The sequence below is a fragment of the Tachypleus tridentatus genome, chromosome 7 (assembly GCF_004210375.1).
Source record: "Tachypleus tridentatus isolate NWPU-2018 chromosome 7, ASM421037v1, whole genome shotgun sequence".
NCBI classification, from domain to species: Eukaryota; Metazoa; Arthropoda; class Merostomata; order Xiphosura; family Limulidae; genus Tachypleus; species Tachypleus tridentatus.
This window is the reverse complement of record NC_134831.1, coordinates 46,810,384-46,831,030: the sequence shown is the minus strand read 5'-3', so window position 1 is coordinate 46,831,030 and position 20,647 is coordinate 46,810,384. Positions and strand designations below refer to the sequence as shown.

At 29.1% G+C, this 20,647-nt stretch overlaps 1 protein-coding gene across 3 annotated transcripts in view; it reads right to left on the bottom strand.

The window, feature by feature from the left end:
• Usp32 (Ubiquitin specific protease 32) overlaps nt 1-20,647 on the bottom strand; it is a 143,037-nt gene that overhangs the window by 67,569 nt on the left and 54,821 nt on the right. For all 3 annotated transcript variants that reach the window (XM_076511455.1, XM_076511456.1, XM_076511457.1), the window contains 8 exons: nt 20,277-20,411; nt 16,850-16,990; nt 16,372-16,477; nt 13,450-13,616; nt 9,788-9,869; nt 6,480-6,554; nt 3,824-3,962; nt 1,866-1,971 (listed from right to left, as the gene is read on the bottom strand). In XM_076511455.1, the coding sequence (XP_076367570.1) occupies nt 1,866-1,971; nt 3,824-3,962; nt 6,480-6,554; nt 9,788-9,869; nt 13,450-13,616; nt 16,372-16,477; nt 16,850-16,990; nt 20,277-20,411 (951 nt within the window). The remainder of the gene's footprint in view (nt 1-1,865; nt 1,972-3,823; nt 3,963-6,479; nt 6,555-9,787; nt 9,870-13,449; nt 13,617-16,371; nt 16,478-16,849; nt 16,991-20,276; nt 20,412-20,647) is intronic.

Below are 20,647 nucleotides of genomic sequence, written 5' to 3'. Positions count from 1 at the left end.
AGCAAACAAAAAAATTGATTATAAATTGATTCTTGTTTCATTTTTAAACTCACAGGATCCACTGTCTTATTTTGGAATTTGGTTTCCATTTTACCATTAAATTGGTAGAGACTACTGTTTTAAGTAAATTTGACTTTTGTCTCACCTTTGAACTCTTTTCATTATGGGTTGAAAGAAATCCAACTCATAATCATGAGAGTAATTATAATACAAGTTCTGATAATATATGCATATGTTCATAAATTTTGCAGGTTATTGGTACACATTACAAGACTTTCATACACAAAATATCAGGTTTGTAAATTAGGTATTAAGATATGTTAAGATTTTCTCAATTTTTTCTTTCAGAATGTTTACTAGGAACCACACAGAGTAATTTTCATTTGAAGATTAAAAATACTTTTATGTATGAAATTTAATTTCACATGTGAAATTTTTATAACTTCCAAATAATTATCAAATGTATTTTAAAAAAAAAAAATTTTACCTGTTATTTTCACTATCAAATCAGAATCTCTGTACATGTTGATATATTGACTTCTCATTACCAACATAAAAAAATTAAGAATGTATATTACGCTTTTTTCTTTCTACAATGAATATAAATTATAACTCAATAACACGTGTTTAATCTAAGTAGCTTAAATGTCATAACATTATACATTTATTTTTATTATACTGACCTATGAGCCATTATTGGCTAAAAAAAAAAAGTGGTTATAATGATTTAGCATGCATGCACTCATGTTAGAGCATACAAGAGTACAAAACTGACCTTTAGTCTTTATAAAATGATCTATCTTGGTTGTGTTTTGTAAAGTACAATCGCATTTCAGTTATAATACACTATATACACAATTAGTATTTATAAATAAGACTAACCTCATTTACTGTTCTACACTTTAAGAAAAATGAAGTAAAGCAAACAATCATCTCTTCTGGTTACAAACTTTGTACTCATTTGCTGGTCATCAAAAGTTGTTAAGCCTTAAGAAATTTTTCATGTGGAGGATGTTAAATGAAATAATTTTAAGTTTTATACAAATACATTTGAGTAACCAAAAAGTAATAAATTATTATATGGATACCATATAAATTCATTATGATTAATCATGACCAGTTATGAAGCTGTGTGCAGGTCAAAAAAGATTTCTAACAAGCTAAAGACTCAACTTGTCTCAAAGAAGGGGGGAGACACAAACACACCATTATATTTAAAAATGGCTAGAAATACCATTTATGGTACATTTTGAAGTACTGACTGGTTATTCACATGTCATATATAGAATTAAGGGCATATAAGGGACCATTTCAAAATACTGGAGACAAGCAGGAAGGGTGAGCTTGTGTGTAGTTCACTACATTAGTAATATCTCATTACATAGAAAAATAGAAGGTTTTACATTACAGCTTTTATATATCAATAATTTAAGTTCCTAATTCACATGAAACTATAGACTTAGTATTCTGATATTAGAAACATCTAATTTGAAACAGTGCTGCATTCAACATACTACATAGCTCACAAAAATCAATGTTTGGGCATGCTTCTTCAAATATTTACTTTTAAATTAAGAAAATAAATAATGTATAGTATGAAACTGAATCAATCTACAGTTTGATACCAATTTTAACAACTTAAATTCACAAAGTACTAACTGAAAAAACTGAATGTGAGTGAACAAATTCAACATAGCCTTTGACTTGTCACATGTAAAAATAAGGTTAATACATAGGAGCTATGAGCAGAAAATGATTGTGGCCTCATTCTTAACTTTACACTGACTATTGTATGAAATAGTTTTTGATTTATTTCTTATGTTTCACTGCAACTACTGTAGAAAATGAAATTTGATTTGTCTTACCCTTAATTTTACAGGAGCTATGGTTTTGGAAGTACCACTCCATAAGTCTCGAACTAAATCTCCATATCTTTTAGCCATGTGACCTTTCATACTGAGAGGGTTTGTTCTACAGTAAACCAGATAAACTTTGGAATAAAGCTTAGCAAAGTTGACAATAACATAGCAATGAAAAAGGTCAATAAGATTACACTAAATATAGTAAATTTTGTAACTTATATATTAAACTTAGTTAAAAATGATGGTATACCATTAGTCTTTGAATAATAAATATAATAATAATAATAATAATATAATAAAGGTATCTTAGTTAAGTTTTTTTTATTTAATCCTACATGAATAGGGTTGGGACATTGAAACAACCCCATAATGGAGAATTAAAGGTACCTCCAAATTTACAAAGTGCATTTTCAGAAAATTTTGTAAGTTTTTAGTGAAGAACAAATAAGCTATATACAGAAAATGAGAATTATTAATGACATATTTGCACTAATGATTTATCACAAAATTTAATTAGTCTAAGTAAAAATACTTTTTCATCTCAATTTTCAAGTATTCATTTTAAGTGTATATTAAGTTTTTTTTTCAGTAAAACTACATTTTACTTGTTATTTTCTCTATCCTAACACTGTGTATCCTGCACAAAAATATAAAATTAATCTAAATTATCCTTTTCTTTCTAAAATGACTACAGATTAGAACAGCAAACTACAATTATTTGTACTAAACAGCTTCAGGCTCATAAGAGTTTACATATGTTTTCATTTTACTGTTGTATTGATCTTTAAACCATGCCTAACTACTGCATAACTATAAATCATCCAGCTGGAGATTGAAAAGATTAGGATAAACACATTTTGGTTACATGAAACAACATTTAATTATGCATGTTTCTTTTTCTTTTTTTTATAAAGGCAAAAAAATATTTTTCTTTCAAGTGTTTATACCTAACCTAACCAATTTTTAAATTTTAATTCTTTAAACAAAAGCAACTAAAATGTCACAAAGACACACACACACAAAATGAAAGTTTTAGCTCATACTTCAGAGCACAGGTCTTTCGCTTTCACTAGCTACTCTTCACTAGCTAGCCCTTCACTTTTATTTCACTAAACTGGATATTCCAAAAATAATTGATGTTTTGAAATATGTTTTAAAACAAACAGTAATTCAAGCAGTAAAACAGAATACCCCAAAAATACTACATTTCATCCAATTTTCTACTGTCCTATAAAAGTGTCTCAAAACATTTCATTCAATAAAATCTGCTTGGGAAATGGCCCATTTCACCAAAACCAATCAGTACAAAAAATGCTATAACCACATAGCTCATAAAAGGGTTTTTTCTGGTTATAAACATAAACCATTGGCAAGTAAGCATGAATAAACAAGTAATTTAAAAATATGACAAGACTGGAGGATCTTTTGAGATAGGTGTAATAAATTTATTGATATTTCACAAAATAAAGGCAGAAAGTTTGCATTTTAAATTCTAGCCTGTCAATATTTACAACTGATGGACATTTTAAAACCCATATAGAGAAAGAAAGAAATTTAACTAGAAAATACAGAGCAAAGAGCAATCATGTCTCATAGACGTGAAAGCTAAGAATTCATTTAATTTTATTTAAAATTAAAACAAAGCTTACATAATATTAACAACTGAATCATAAATGGTGTTTAGATGCTAAGTCTACTGACATATATTGATAACAAATTTGCTTAATTAAATTCTGATTGTCCAATAAAAGTAGTGATGTGAATCCCATCTGTGTACATAGGATTAGTGTGATGGTCACCATTTTCAATAGTGTGTCATACTTTATAGATTAACTGTACTGTCATATAATAGCTATATTTCCACATTACAAGCACAGTACTAGCAAATTTTTTTTTACATTAATTACAGTTCTAACCTGAGCACATTTATACAAATTCGAGCTATTGGATACTTCACTTACCTGTTAAGTTCAAACAGATGTTTGTTGTTAATAAAATAGAGAGTCAGGGGCTGTGTGTTACTAACACACTGAAGAGCAGCATTCATGAAACAAGTATTTCCAAGATTATTTAACCCAGTGGCTCCTCGTTCAGTAGGTCCTACCATCAAAATAAAATATTTTACCAATTTCAACCTTACATTTATGTCTGTGCAAGATGTCCAGAAATCGTGTCCTTAGGTTTAAAAAAAATGAAAAACAAAAAAACAAATGTGTTCAAAACTTCAACTGTGACATCAAGAAAAAAACTTGACTACTTTTAAAGATAAGTTGAAGAAAAAGCACAGCAAAGTTTAGACAAAATGAAGTACAATAGTAAAACATTAAGGTAATATGGTGGCACATTAAATTTATGTTGATGGTTCTTACATTTTATAATTATGTAGATGCATAGATTTACGTTTTCATATGTTTAATACTTATAACTAAATCTCTCAATGATAAAGAAATTAGAGGAAACCTGGAACATCTTATCAGCCAGACTGAAACACAATCTTTCTGTTACAAATGATTAATATGAAAATGTAACACTCAAAACTTTTCCTTCCCATAAAAATAAGGAACTTAGTGATTTTTGACAAAAAGAAAGAGAAAGATGGATTGGGGAAGGCTGTCTAAAAATCTCAGTATTGTCAACCTAATCTATCAAACTGATGACATCCTATAACAAATAGCAAAAACTGCTCAGAATCTTATAAACACAGAGGGACCTCGCATAATGAGTTAGAAGAAAAACTATGCTACAATCAACATGGAATACTCTATGTTTGGTAGTATCAAACTAAAATTATCAAACTGATGGCACTTTGTATAATGAATCACAAATCATAAGAAGAACCATGCTAGAATCAGCTTGAGATCCTCTGAAACCTACAGTATTAATCTAACATTATCAAACTGATGACACCCTGTTTGAGTCATAAGAAGAACCATGCCAGAATCAGCTTGAGCTTGTATCAACTTACTAGTTTTGGTACCTGATATTTTCATACAAAACATTCAACTACAGCTTTAAATTAATAACAAATACTATTAGATTTATGTAAAACAAAGTCATACATTAATAATCATTATCATCAGCTTACATTTCTTTTAATTTCTCAACTTTATTCAACCAAAAATTTTAATTTTGAGCTAGCTATATCAGCTACATGAGTTAATTCAACAATGTAAAAACAAACAAAAACAACAAATTATAGATTTAAAGGTTCCTGCAAAATAGTATTTTACTTGTTTCTAATTATAGTACTGAACTGTGTGAAGCTTAATACTTCTTTAGAAGTTGCAAATAAATTTGTACAGAACAAGTCACATCACAGTAGCTACATGAATTTGTGATACTCAACAAACTGTCTTCTAACAATGAATCTTCAACACACTGCAACTATCTGCCTGGAGTCCTGCTATGGATAAAAATATTTGTGTTTGCTCTGAAGCCTCCATCAGGACAGCATGATTTTCATGATGTACATTTATAGCCACAGTCTGAATAACTTCAAACAGTTATGTACTATAGTGATATCATAATATCAAAAGTTTAGCAGTGATTCTTGGGAAGGATGATCATGATGAAAAATAGTTGTTTGTTGCTTCATTAGTATGTTTTCATTACTACTGCAACATGCACATGTTTATTTTCTTGAAGAATATACTGGATCTCTGTTAATGAAGGGAGGGGGGGGTAAAATTTCCTTGTTTTTGTCACTTGTCCTAAATGATTGGTTGTAGTTGTGTTCAGTCAGCATATTTTTCTTGCAACATCTTCACGTTCTTTAACATTTTGAGTTGCGTAAGTTAGTACCTTGATATTCTTGAGTTTTTGACTCATGTTAAGTCTGTGACTTGATATTTAATTTTTGTACTTAAGTTAGTCTGTTTCAAAATCATTGATATTTAAAAGCTTTCTATCAAACCTAAAACCACAAAGAAGGAAAACATAAGAATGTTAGTTACAAGAATTTCTGTTCCTATGGAGACACACACATGCTGGAGAAACTTGCATTCTTCACACACTACATTATTGAACTCATGATTGCACAAATATTTGATAATCTGGACCTCTCTCGTAAGACTGACTACATACACATGAAAACCATACTGATCTATAAAGGTTTCAGCACACTGCAGCTTCAACATCAATCAATACATGACTAAGTAGATACAGTCTATTAAAAATTTAATATTAAAACCATCAACTTTAATATTATAAAACTTCCTAAGACAACAAAGTTTTACATTTATAACACTTATTAAAAACTGGTAATAATAAAGATGTTTAGACTTAATTTACATAAAATCTATACATATTTATTTTTCTATGCTACCTATAACAACTTATTTATCCAGTGAATTTCAAACAGTATAATACCTACAGTATTCAGACTGTAAACTCAATTAAGTGCAAAATCTGTACATATTTTAGATTAAATGTTTTAAAATTCACTATTAGATTTCTTTAATACTGAATAATGACTGTTTTTACATTAATCAGAAATAAAAACTAAAGTTAATGCCCTATATTAGAAAATTCTAATTTGTGAATAAATTAGCTTAATTACTAAAACAATTTATATTTACATTTATTTCCCAACTTTGTTGAAATAAAACCTTGACTCACGTTTATTCTTCTGATCTGTCTTAGAATTCACTAGCCTACAGATTTCTTCTGGCCAGGTCTGATCTTTATTTCTCACTGTAAAAAATGCCAGTTACTCTTTTTTTTTCAAAAATAACAACTTTTGGTTTTTCTATCTTTTAATACCATTATTAAATCTCTATGTAAAGGATGTAATTAAATAAAGTATTAGCACAAGATTTAAAAAACTGGAGAAATTTTCTTTACAGAAGTTAAAGAAAATTGAAACTTGTTTGGTTATTGACTTCATGGTTAACATCAAAATATGGATTGAAAGGGAAGACAAATTTATACTTTTTGATTCTCTTAACACAGGTAAGATCAGTATTTCATTTAAAATTTAATTTAATTAATTATTAATACATACAAATAAAATTTATATTAAAACAGTAAATCAAATTCTAATATCACCTAAATTTTAGTTTCTCAATTTCAAAAGGAAGTATTTTAATAAATTCTCAATCTCTCCTTGTCTGTGCAGCATTTATACACCTTAACTTGCCCATTTTATTTATCACCTCTCTGTAATGTCTTAAGCATAATGTAGCTTATTTATTATAGTAGAAATATTAATAAGTCAGATCCATTTGCAATGCCCTCATGTTACATTCTTTCTTTCACTATTTGCCAGTAATTTTCTCTAAAACGTATATCATTTATAATTAACAGAAAGACAATGTTGTAAAAATTAGCAACTTATTTGGGTAGATGAAAGTTGTTAATGAAAAATAACTGAAAAAAAAAAAAATTTTGTATCATGGGATTATTAAGATGTGGTTCAAAGAACAATGTAGCAATAAAATTGAACTAAAACAGATGTAAACTGTTACAAAACTTAAGCTAACTTAAGCTACTTATGATAAATAATTGTAACTTTGTTACAATCTAAGGTTATTCTTGAAAGAGAAATTGGTAACTCAGATTTTGCATTATTTTTGTGGCAGTTATAAAGTTGGTCAAATCAATTGAATTCATATGATGTTTAAGTACAAAAAATAAGTTTCACTAAAACAAAATATCGGGTATTCATTTAGGACAAATTGATGGTTATGCAAATAAAATTTCAAATGCACTATTCCTACTTTCTTCCCTCCCTGGATTCATGTTTCATATATAACTGCCCTACTTGTTACTTAAAAGTAACAAATTTCCAAGTATTTTCCATTACAAGACAGACTATTGTTGCACTCAGTGCTCAACCCTTTGTTACATATTATTTTACTTTCCCTGCTTTAACTCTAACTTGTGCATTTCAATATACAGATGACAAAGCCATACAGAGAAAGTCTTGTGAACCCCCTCAAAAACTCCAGACCTTTCTCAACCATACAACATCAGCAATTTATGCCAAACCATTAGTAAAAGAATGAATTGTCTTTGTACAATTGGAGGTAGTATTAATGGGTATAAGAGACAGTCTATAATGACCATTTATAAAGCATATATCAGACCAGTAACAAACTATGTTATTTATTGTATAGGTTATTAGACATATTAACAGATTATTGTATAACCAGATTATATACCAATTTAAAATCTAATGGAATAAGCAATACATCTTTGAAAGAACTAACTTTTAGTTTCTGAAAAAAAAAAAAAAAAAAACTGTAACAAACAAACCATATAGTTTTTATTTCTATCCAATACCTCTATATTTTAAGTTAACAACAGCTCACAACAATGCTCAATCAATAAATAACAGAACAGGAAATATCTGTGTATAACTATAATTCCTATCTAAAAATTGTCAAAATTTAATTTGTATGATCTAAAACATAATTTTCAATCTTTGTTTTTCCAAAAAAACTTTGTATGTTATTTTCTTTACCCTAATTCTATACAAGTTTGGTTAATTTGACTGACCCCTTAACCACCACAAAAAAATAAGAAATACCTTATTACTTTTTATCTCTTTATACAATGACTTCAAATTGTAACAAGAAATCACACTTATCCTAAATAGTTGTAACCTCAAAACAGTATACATCTGTTTATACTTAAATTTTATCTTGTTGTCCTTTGAATGATGTCTAACCAATATTTCTGCCATAAAATTTGGGAATCACTTGGCAAATGTGTAGCTTATGTTACACTACTAGATTTCATAACACATTACTTGCTTGCAAGTACACCTTATACAAACATGCACATTACATGAAAAGTGAAAGAGAAAAATCTGTAAGTTCTGTAGTTAATGTTTCAGTAGAACTTTACTGTGCAACTGTCACATAAAAAGCAACAAGCCAATAACCAAGACTGGTAATTGAAAAACAATAAAACTGATCATTCTGGTAGTTATATTATAGTTTCTTCATTAACAGCTGCGAGGATTCTACAGTAAAAATTCAGACTTACTGTTTACGTAATTATGTTCTCTGAAACATTAATAAAAGTTTAGGTTAAGGTATAAAACATGTATCAAATATACATTCTATGCATTTAAATTTTATTCATTACCCATGACCATTAGTTATGGAATAACATACTAGATAACAACTGATAACAAATTTATCAGTTGGGTACACATGCTAATAGTGGTTTTGGTATAGTTGTTTTCACAAAAAAAGAATGACAAAGTAACTGTTGATTGAATACCTTGCTTTAGCTATCATACCAGACTTTAGGAAAATATACACTCCATAATTCTTAAGTTTATATTCACAAAATTTTACAAGCATTTGTTGGATATTACAAGTATGTTGCACACAAAGAAATCAAATTCTTGATAAAGTATTGTTACTAAAGATATGTCTGTAAATTTACTGAGCCAGTTTGAGGTGATTTTCATAACATGTTCATCTTATTCTTCACATTTCATTTGCAGTACACCTCAAGAATTTCCTAAAATAATACCAAGTTTTCTTCTGAGTAGGCAAAATGTACATTATTTGGGTTCAAAAAATGTAGATATCTCAGCAAAGCAACAAGAGGTCGAAATTTTATATTCTGATTTGTAAGTATCTACAGTATGCGTCTGTAATCGGTTGAATAATCTGAAGCCAGTATAAAATAGAAAAATATTATATAAATGAGAAATCATAGCATCACTACATCAAGCAATTCAGAGGTTCTGACAGAATTTATTTAAAATATTTCTTTTTTGAAATTAAGAAATCAAAGGTAAAATATAAAAATTAAAATGCAATACATTTTGATGCTGAGTTCATTAGCATACACTGATAAAGTACGTAATTACGTCCTTCATGTATAAATGATGCAAAATGTGCACTGTGAAACATGCATATCCAGAGAATTGACAATAAATATAAAAATAACTGCTGAATGAATACCTTCAATCAAAATTTGGTCATTATCTTCAATCCCAAAATCTTCTAAAGTCAAGTTTTCTTCTTCTATCAGAATCAGATTGTTCTGTAAAGATTTGATTAATATTACAATAACAGAGCAGATAAAAATTTTTTACAAGATAAAAACAATTTGTTGAACTATCAAATGTAGAATACTGTTCATATTAAAACATTACACACAACAGAATATTTAAAATACTGACTGAAGACTGAATTGGTTTTAGTTTTACACTTTACCTTCCTACTTAACTGATATACAAATTGTAATAAAATTTAAACACATGAGAATATTGCGAGACATTTTTAATTCCACCCTTTACCATCAACGAGGACTCCAATTTACAAGGACTGCATTTCCCACTTCTTAGTAAATACTTTCACAAAAGCTGCATTTTACTCAAATTTCCAAAATCACCTAAGGTGTCCTGCATAAAGATGAATAAACACGTATTTGTATCAAATGGCCAAGCTCACTACTGTGTTAACTAGTGAAGCATGTATGAGAAAATAAAGAAATTAAACTTATTTTTAAGGGAAGTAAATTTAAGATTAAAAAAAAATATTAAATAAATAAGAATTTAATAAAATTAATTTTGAAAAAGGTTTGTTTGATATATTTTTAACAACACATATTTTTTTTTTTTTAATCACCCATAATAATCTGTAGATCCAAACAGATGACATACATTATATCTTGGTCACTAAAGCATAATCAACCTGGGCTTACGGCTGCCACCCATCAACAAAGTTGACTTTTGGTTGATGCTATACACAAGAACTGCTCTTACAGTTATTATTCTGACACCTCTATCAAAACTGCATTTACAGAACAATTGTTTTTTATATATTGCAAGGTCAAATCTGAGCAAATAAATACTACTTTGATAAGGTTTTCCTAGAAGGTTAGTGTTACTTTTCCAACTTTCAAGACTGTTACACAGAAAATGTAGCTTGTTAATATCTGCCACTATTTATTAAATGAGTGAACTAAGAAAACAAATTCATGGTGTGCACAACATTTACTTGCTGACTTTAGTTAAGTTTGGTATATAACTGTTGATTTGTTTACAAGGTCCCAACACCACTAACTCATGTCACACTTTTAATCAAAAAAGTGAATTATTCAATTCTTAAGTCATATCAGAATATCCCACAAACAATAAAACTGATTCCTTAAGTCAACACCTGAATCTGAAAACATTGAATTTAGTGATGATTCAGCTGTGTAGCTAAGATTCACTGATTTGCCAGAACTTAAGATTCTCAGTCAGTATTTCATGAGAACTGGTACCTGCTCAAGTCCAATTACTAAGAGAAAAAATGGATTGAAATAATTTTTAACATTGCATTTGGTAAGAAGCACTGGACATAAAAGGGTGATTTTATTTGTACCAAATTCAATAATAAGGTGGTGATCCTGTGAGAATGGCTTATCTACCCAAAACCTGCTGACACAGTTCTGTTTTGTTCACTGTTTGTTTTCAGATGCAGTTTTTGATGCAGATAGAAGAAAGTGAAGAAGAGATATATGCTATCCAAGATAGGTTCAATTCTGGCATGTAATCAAGGCAAGACAATAGTCCAACACATACAATCATTCAAAAGATCGTCTCCAAGAAATTTATTCTTCACACATAACATTGTGTTTCCAAAAGTTGATGTTACTTTGTGACTATTTCATTGTGCCTGTGACTAACTTCTCAGGTGAAAGATTGTTCTCTGTGAAAGCAGGGATAAAAAGTGACCAATTTTCTTTCATGAGAAGACCCTTTACAAGCTTTGACTATGCTGAGTATCAAAAATGATGCGATGCAACAGCTATCATTTCAAGAAGTTCTTAAAAAGCCTGCTATTCAGAAAAGCTGTGTAACATGCTAAAACATGAAAATTCAAGTGTTCACTGTTTGAAAAAGAGATACAAAACACCTATATACAGTTATAGATTTAAATTGTTGTTCTGAGCTTTTTTGTGTTTATAACTAATCACAGCAATACTCAGAAGAAACCAATATACTAATTGTAGTGTGCAAGGTCAGTATCATTTTATAGCTGCATTTGAAATGCACTGAAAATAATTCAACACATTGTACATTTGGGTAACCATCTACTAATTCTGCCTCCACTGCCATTAGAACAATGAAAATTACAAGATACCTCATGTAGATAAGTGTTCCAGAGTTGCAAAGGCCAAAACACAGCCCTGGCCAACTTTAAAAACAAATTACCACAATCTTCTACTAAAACAGTACTAATAAACCAATCATATATACACGTAAAAATGGCTGGGTTGGGTTGAGAAAATTTTTATGCAAAGGAGCGAACAACGTTTCCGACCTTCTTCGGTCATCTTCAGGTTCATAAAAAGAGAAAGAGGTAACTGACCAATAGCTGACCACATATTTGAAAGGAGTTGTGTAACTGAGTATAGGAATGTAGAGGGCATTCTTAGAAGTTTGATTATATTTATTAACATAGGTATAATGTTGTTCCTTTGTATTGGTTTATTTTGGGCTTGAGTTGTTGTATAAGTAAGGCTTCTTTAATTTTGCAGTTGTTTATGTGTTTCTTTATTTATTATTTGGGTATTTTCTATGGTTATATTGTTGGTATTTGATTTGCAGTGTTCGAAAACATGTGAAGATGACTTTTTAAATCTGGTTTCCATTTTTCTACTTGTTTCTCCAATATAGAAGTCATGGCAGTTATCACATTGTATTTTATAAATAACGTTGGTGTGGTGTTTGTCAGTGTAGTTTTTACGTAGTATAGACCTCAGTTTTGTGCTAGGTTTTTGAATAAATTTAGTATTAACTGGAACGTCATTTTGTTACTAGTTTTTGACAAATGTTGGTTATTTTTCTGCTGATGAGGGAAAAATATGGTATGCAGCAGTATATGGTTTCGTGATTTTTAATTTGTGGGATATATTTACTTTTGTTAGTTGATTTTGCTTTTTGTCTAGGTGTGCGTGCATAATGTTCTTCTACGGCTTGTGGAGGAAACTTATTGATGTTGACGAGGTATTGTTTTATTTTGTCTAATTCGTTGTTAATTTTATCTGGTGAGCATAGTTTTATGGGTGTGTTTATTTGGTTTCTTAGTATATTGAGTTTTTGTTTTGTTTCATGTTTTTTTTTTAACTTACTCAAATATAATGTATCAGAAAAGATTCACTTCTCTGAAAAGTCATACAACTAAAGATTTCACAAAAATATAAAAACAGCAACACTTAATGAATTAGAAATTAATGCTTATTAAAAATTATTTTAATTCTTTTTTTTAAATGGTAACTATATGCTGTGAAATTCAAGACTTCTTTGCCTATCTGGAATATGTTAGTTAACAGAAAAAAAAAAGAGTACAAACTTAAGAAAACTAAACTTGAAGTTCATCTATAAATAAAAGTTTGTAAAAGACACACATTTCTAAACCAAAATTGAAATGCCCTCAAATCCAACTTGAGCCATTCAACTCAGCATCCAATACTCTTAGAAAGTGACCCTGACTCATCTTCCTTTTTAACAATTATATACTCAACTATTATTGTTTTGTCAGAAATCACATGTTTATCAAAATTTTATAAACATATCACAATTTGTTTCAAAGAAATACAAAATGTGCACATATATTTGAAAATAACTTACATCATCTTTGTATAACCATAAGCGGGTATCTTCTTGCCTAAGACGTAGTCGAGTACAGAGAAAGTCAAACACTTGTTTCAACACTGTCATTCGACTAAAGGAAGCAAGGTAAGCAAGATAACGTTTTGGGACAGTAGGAGACTGATAAAAGGTACTGTTGTTACAAGCTGCAGCAGAAAAAGTAAAAAAACCCAAGTGGTTGATGTCAATATGGGTCCATGCACTAGTAATTTTGTCAATTTTCTTCCAAATTATCACAAAAATAACTTAAGAAATTAAAGACCAAAGTTTTCTAGTAGCCTTTTTCAAAACAATATTTGTATCCACAGACTTTTGCTTATGTGAAGAATTCTGTAAAACAGATCATAATTGGAGTTTTAATTTTTCATAACTGAAAACTATAAAAACTAAATCCTTATAGGTCCCAGAAATAACTATGAAATAAGCTAAAGATTTATAATGTATTTCTCAATAGCAAATCATAACAGCATTTTAACAATAATAACTGAGTCAATAACTTATTTTAGACAAAATTCTATGTTGCACCTTCATTACTTTCAAACTGTTACTATATTTTTGTCATTTGCTAAAATTTATTTTTGATGAAACACTTTAATAGTTATTTCTGGCATAGTTAATACTCAAATATTAAACCTTTAATATTTTTGTTTAATGGCTGGTTATATCTAAGAAGAGTGGTTAGGTTGGGAAAAGGTACACAAGAATAAAATATTGCTACTCTGCTACTGTGTTAGTTTTACGTATTGTTCCACATTTTTTTTTTTAATGGCTCGTTACTTGAGTAAGAAAATTTGGTAACCCTCAAATTACACATTCCTTTCTATATACCAATCACTACCAGTTGGATTGGCTTATTGCAACAACATGATGCTTTTGCAAGGTGGTATTTTTTAAAAATCTATTTCGACAATAGTGGTATTTTGGCATACAGTGTCACAGCTAAGAAAACTGTATACAAATCCAACAGAAAGCAGTTGGCTCTCTCTCTCTCTACATGGTCAGTCAATTTTACTGACCTCATAACCATTTTGTACTTGTTATGGTTTCAATGTTATAACTAATTCTTTTGTCCACAGTATCCTTTACTATCATAAATTTATCCTAGTATGACACATGAAATATTTTCTCTAGGCATCTTGTCTTCTATTTTCTATCCCCCACCACCCTTAAAAGAGTAAGAAATTACACATATTACTTGCTATAGAATGATTATTGCTCAGATAAATAATTTTTATAGCTTTGAAGTTTTTGTTACAGAGCTATCAGACCCCTCCTGTCACATCCCTTCTTTCAAGATATAACTCTTCCTTACATTTAATTATACATTACATGTAACCAATAGAAATTTAAGGTTTTTCAAATGAAAACATACATAACATTGTGTTCTGAATATAATCAATTTCATTCAGAGTACAAGTAATGTTCCAGTGAGAAACTTAATGACTAGTCAGAGGTTGGTCAGTGAGTAACAAAACAATAAAATTTGATAATAAATAGATATATACTGTTATGAGCTTAAAGCTACTTCAGATAAACTAATTTAGTTTCACATTACAATTTGAAATTATAGAAAAAAGAATAACTTAGATTGATTTTTTTTCACATTAAGATTAAAAATACTTTTCTCAAAAATCTCAAATTTTATTTGTGTAGTTTCTAAAACCTTCTAAATAAATTTCAAGTGTTTTCAGTAGTAAAACTGTACATCTTATTATTTCTACCCTAACTATGCATAGTTGGTCAAATTTGGTAAACCTTGTAACCACTTAAAAGTAAGTTACCCTTATTTGTTTGTAGAATGACTTCAAATTGTAACATGAAACTATATTTGTCTATCCTAAATAGCTTTAAACTCAGAACTGTATAAACCTATTCATACTTATGAGCATACTTCATGAAAAGTTATATTATTACTTTACCAAATCTAGCCTTAACTAACCTACCAAGTTTACATTTTTTTTATTTTATTTAAGTCTATAATAATAATGATTACACATGAAAAATAAGTAGTTACATGGGTATTTTTTTTTGTTGTTGTCAATAACACTTTATCATACTTTTTTTAAAAAATAGTGATACTACATTAAATAATTTTAATTTAATTAATTAATGCACTAAAGAATACAGAATAATTATATGCTAAAAAGCAAATAGTGTCCCATAACTATTACAATATTTCTGGCTTTCTAACTGTGTAATAAAAGCTACTAAAATTCACTGAAGCTCATCAATGTGTTTCCCATGTGAAAAAAGCTAGAACTTATATTAAAACTGGCAATTTTCCATACAAAAACAGTGTAATATATGCAATTTGATATGGTAAAATGTTGGCTTTCTACTGGTCATAAATGATGTATTGAATATCACAGACAACTGCTGTTAGTTTCTGAAAACGTGTGTAACAAGAGGGGTCTGAGTTTCTATCTAATGGCTCTGCAAGCAAATTATGATTGAAAGCTATAAACATTATGCTTTAGCTAAGTTATGAAAATGTTACAATGACTAATTTACCTTAAATTTTGTACGTCTTAGAGGAGTGTTAAGTAAATTGGAGAAGATCCCTAGGGAAAAAATGTCAATTCTCACACTAAGAGAATTTTTTTTTAAATACTGCCTTATAAAAGTAAAACTTAACTCTCCTATACTCTTAATGTATGGATTATTAGCTACTTTTTATACTATATTTATTGGTATATCATGTAAAGAAAGTGGTTTATTTAAGTTTTGAATGTAACTCACTGAAATTTTGTGATGTGCAGAAAAAGTTGCCAATAGAGTTTCAGCATACTACTATAAAAGAATTATTACACTAACAAGAAAAATATTATATTTTAACATGTGAGTAAACAAAAGTTCAGTTCTATCTTTTTCTTCCTATTACATAATCTGACACAGCATTACCAACAACTCCTGACCAACTGTTGGCTACAGCTTGGTGACGGTAGAGCTTGAGGGTGATGGGATACAACTCCAGCTCTGGAACATCACTGTTCAAGGGTTGAATTATCTATACATGAAATAAAATCTTGCAATTTATAAAATTAAATTAACAATGATACACACACACACACACACACATATATATGACACAACAATTTAACAATTCTCATCTTTCTGCACATGAAACATATCCCAGAAATGTTTCACATTAAGTAAGGAAGTTCTAATCAGATACTTAGAAAAAATATTTCTTAAATACCTCAACAACAGTAGTGAACTCTTAAATAAGACAGAAATACATACAACTGATTATCATACACTCAATTGCAAGAAAAAGAAACTTCATTGAGGCAGAACTGAAGATAATTTGTAAATATTATATGATACTCATAAACAGATAGTTAATAACAATAGTTATAGTGTTAAAATACTATCAGACCTGTCTGGGTATTGCAGGAGAACCACCATACCACTGGGAAAGTGCTCGCCATATTGCCTCAGGCACTAATTCAAAGTCTCTTCCACGAGTTAAAATAGCATTTGTTCTTAACTTCCCCCCCTCAGATGTCAGAATGATGGTCTGTAAAATAATAACTATCTTTGAACATGTTAAATTTAATCAACATTGAAGTAAGATATCTTTAAGCATTGTAATAGTGTGACTTGGAAAACAAAAATAAGCTCACTTTTCAAAAACAATAACAGTTTCATTCCTCTTAAATAACAAAACATACTAAGAATGAAGGTAAATGCTATAATATATATTGCAAGCTTTAAATACTATACATAACCAAGTTTGATATTTAAAACTAAAATATGAGACTGATATCTTCCATAAGTTGCATCCCGTATCAGAAGCAGAGTTAACTGAGTAGTACAAGAAAGTTAAATATCTATTAGCTCCTACATCATTAACATTTAAAAGACAAGATAATGACTTGTTGCATACAAAACTTAAGTATAAACCATAATATACTGTCAATAAAACATCTAAAACTTTAAGTAAATCTACAGCAAGAATGGACCAACTGTCTACATTGATTATTAAAGCATATTTAAAACTAGTAAGGCCAACATTCACAGAAAATATATTTTTATCTCTTCTCCTTATTTGATTAACATCCTCAGAATAAACTCAGTAAAATGAAAGAAACAAACAAATTTGGTATCTATCTACTTCAATCTGTGGGAGTTATTACAAAGCATCTCGTGCAAAGTCTCATACAGACTGGTTGAAGTAAAGGACAAGGAGGCCAAACACTTTATTTCAGCAAAATATTTTAAACTTTAACCAATGTACAATAGCAAGAAAGGCACAAGAACTCAAATGTTTCACAATTTATTAGGGTTATCGTAAGTTACTTTGTAAAGGCTTAACTTAAAGAAATGGCAGGCGTATAGTCCTCAGTGAGTAAAACTTTTATCTATAAAAACCAAAATAAATACACAAAACTCATATCTGTCCCTGTAAAACTCAAACGAGGACCTAACTAAAAAAAATGAATATGGCATCTTAGAGTATTGGATCAAAGGTCAATGTCACAAGAGGATCAGTAGAAATGAAAACAAAAACATTAATACTGTTAGCTTTAAGTTTTATAAAATACCCTTGTATTTTTTAGTTTTCATAAAATATTGGAGATATTCCGAGGGTAAATTGGTAAACAAATAATCAAACTTGGTTTTCACTTTGAAGTTTCCTCACCTATTTTATAAGCTATTAATATTGAACTTTTAACAAGAAACTTTCTTGAAGACTGAGATGAATTTTCAACATCAGTTTGAATTTCAAAAGATTACAAAAACTAACTAGAAAACCAGGTGTGAACTCAAATCTGTACAAATGTTTATTACATTGTACTTTAAAATTGCATTTTAACATATGACAAGTAAACACAATTTCTTACAACATTTATGCACAATTTACTATTAACATATCACGAACCATCATATACTTTCTCAGACTATACACAAATAGGATAATTTACTAAGACCGTAGAATGATATATTTTAACAAGTATGCTTTCTTACAGCATAAAGTGGGACTTTCAACCAGAACAAGAATAATCATTCTTTTTATACTGTAATGTTGGATCACTTAACATGTTTGGCACAATCATAATTCTAAAAACACAGTGAAACTGAAAACATACAACCTTAAAATTTAAAATTACTAATAAGCTTCATGTATTTTGATGATTTTTCAAAGTTGGTTTCTTATGCCAAATAAGATGTCTCTTTTATTCTCAGCAATGTTTTATTTTGAGTTTGTAATCACCTTGAACCTGCTTTGAGACTGCATCACAATCAGCTAATGCACACTGAATATTCTTTGAATTATCTTTAAAACTTCAGATTATGTGTTCCACTAGTTTTCCTGTTGTGGAACGGATACAAGTGCCCTCACATCTTTAGCAATGGAATTCATAGATCATGCAGGAATAGCGAGGGAGACAAATATAATCCTTAATTAAGAAAGATTTTTAATCAAAGATGATGACTGAAATGTTTCAGTCTAATTTGTAGACAAACTTCTTATAATGGGATTAAATTTCTTTAATTGTTAGGAGTAAAACCAGTATATGATAAATTATGAATACTGGCAGCTTTGAGCTATGAACATTTAACTGCAAAGGAGTGGAATTTTGTTTACCATTTTCTCATAAGACTTGGCATAACATTTCTGAAAAACAACTTATTTTCAAAACTGATAAGAAATTCAGTTCTTGTTGGAAAAGTTTATTGATGTCGTAAAACATGAAATAAAATACATCTCATTAGACTTTCTTAATAATGATGTGGTATAAACTATGGAGGTGAAAAAACTCCACTGTATGTTAATTTATGATATTCTAATGTCAAACTTTCCATTTTTTTTTTGTTTCTTTTATACACCAGGGTATCCACAAAAGGTAAAATACCCTTATTATCAACAAGCTTATGTTATTATGTTGACTATTCATATGTACAGTTAATAAAAGTTCAGATTTTCTTCAATTTTTTCGCACCACAAATATGTATACGAAACTGCCAGCATTCTATAATTTACCACATAACAGTGTTCTCTCCAATCAAAAAGACATTGAAATGAAGTTATTCAGAACTAAAATTAAAAAGCATATTTAAACCTTCCACTCAGATTCAATACTTTTTCTCAAGTATAATATTTGTCTTCCTCAATAGTCCTATATAATTTGTAAATCATATTACCCAATATGTGGGGGACACTGACACTAGTTCCAGTGTAAAATGACTAGTGGAACACAAAAATGATGTGAAATTGTAACTTGGCATAATAAACCAACTTTTAATAATCATCAAAATAGTGCAGAACTTTTGTTAATAACTTAAAGTATTTTAAAATCATACAATTCTTACAATATAAAGTGGAATCTCACTTTAAGATATTACAAGGGCTAATATACTATTATCTCAATCAGACTAACAAATCACTACAGAAACTAGTTCAAATATGTCTCTCATTTGCTCTGGCTCTAGTTTAAGAAAAATAAAGCATATATATATATATATATTCATTCAGGGTTCAGGCTTGAACAAGTTAGAAATACATCTGAACTATTTTCAGATGCGACACAAGTTTGATGGAGCTAATAGCTTTTTTACAAGTCCTGAGAAAACTACAGGTAGGTTTAATTTGTTTTTTAAATCATGTGAAGACTAAAGGTATTTATTTTATAACCTTAAGATGTTGCATAAAAACAATGTACCATAAAGTGCAATTTCACTTATAACACATATATAAAATACAATTAAATAATTTTATGCTATAAAGTGAGATCTCACATTTAACACATTATACATAAAGTACAATCATATAATTTTTATAATGTAAAGTGGAATTTTACTTTTGACATATTAGGTACGACAAGAGAAGAGTTATCTATGGCAGGTGGTCGTTGAGAAGCTGAAGACATGTATGTTTTTCTTGATGGAACTGGTGAGTGTCCCGGTGTAGTCTTTTCATTTTCTGGAAGTGATAGCTAAGCAAAACATAAAAGCAAAACTAAAATTAACAGACTTAAAACTTGACCTTAATGCCAGATCAGTAGCTTGCAATGAGTAAAAAATGTATCCTATCCAGATCAAGTTTTACATAACCCACTAGTTTAACACAAGAGAATTAATACTGATTTTCAATTCAATTTTTTTGGAATACTTGTAATTTTATTTGTTGCTTTTTCATGGTGGAACAGACATATTAACTTCTCAAATTCAG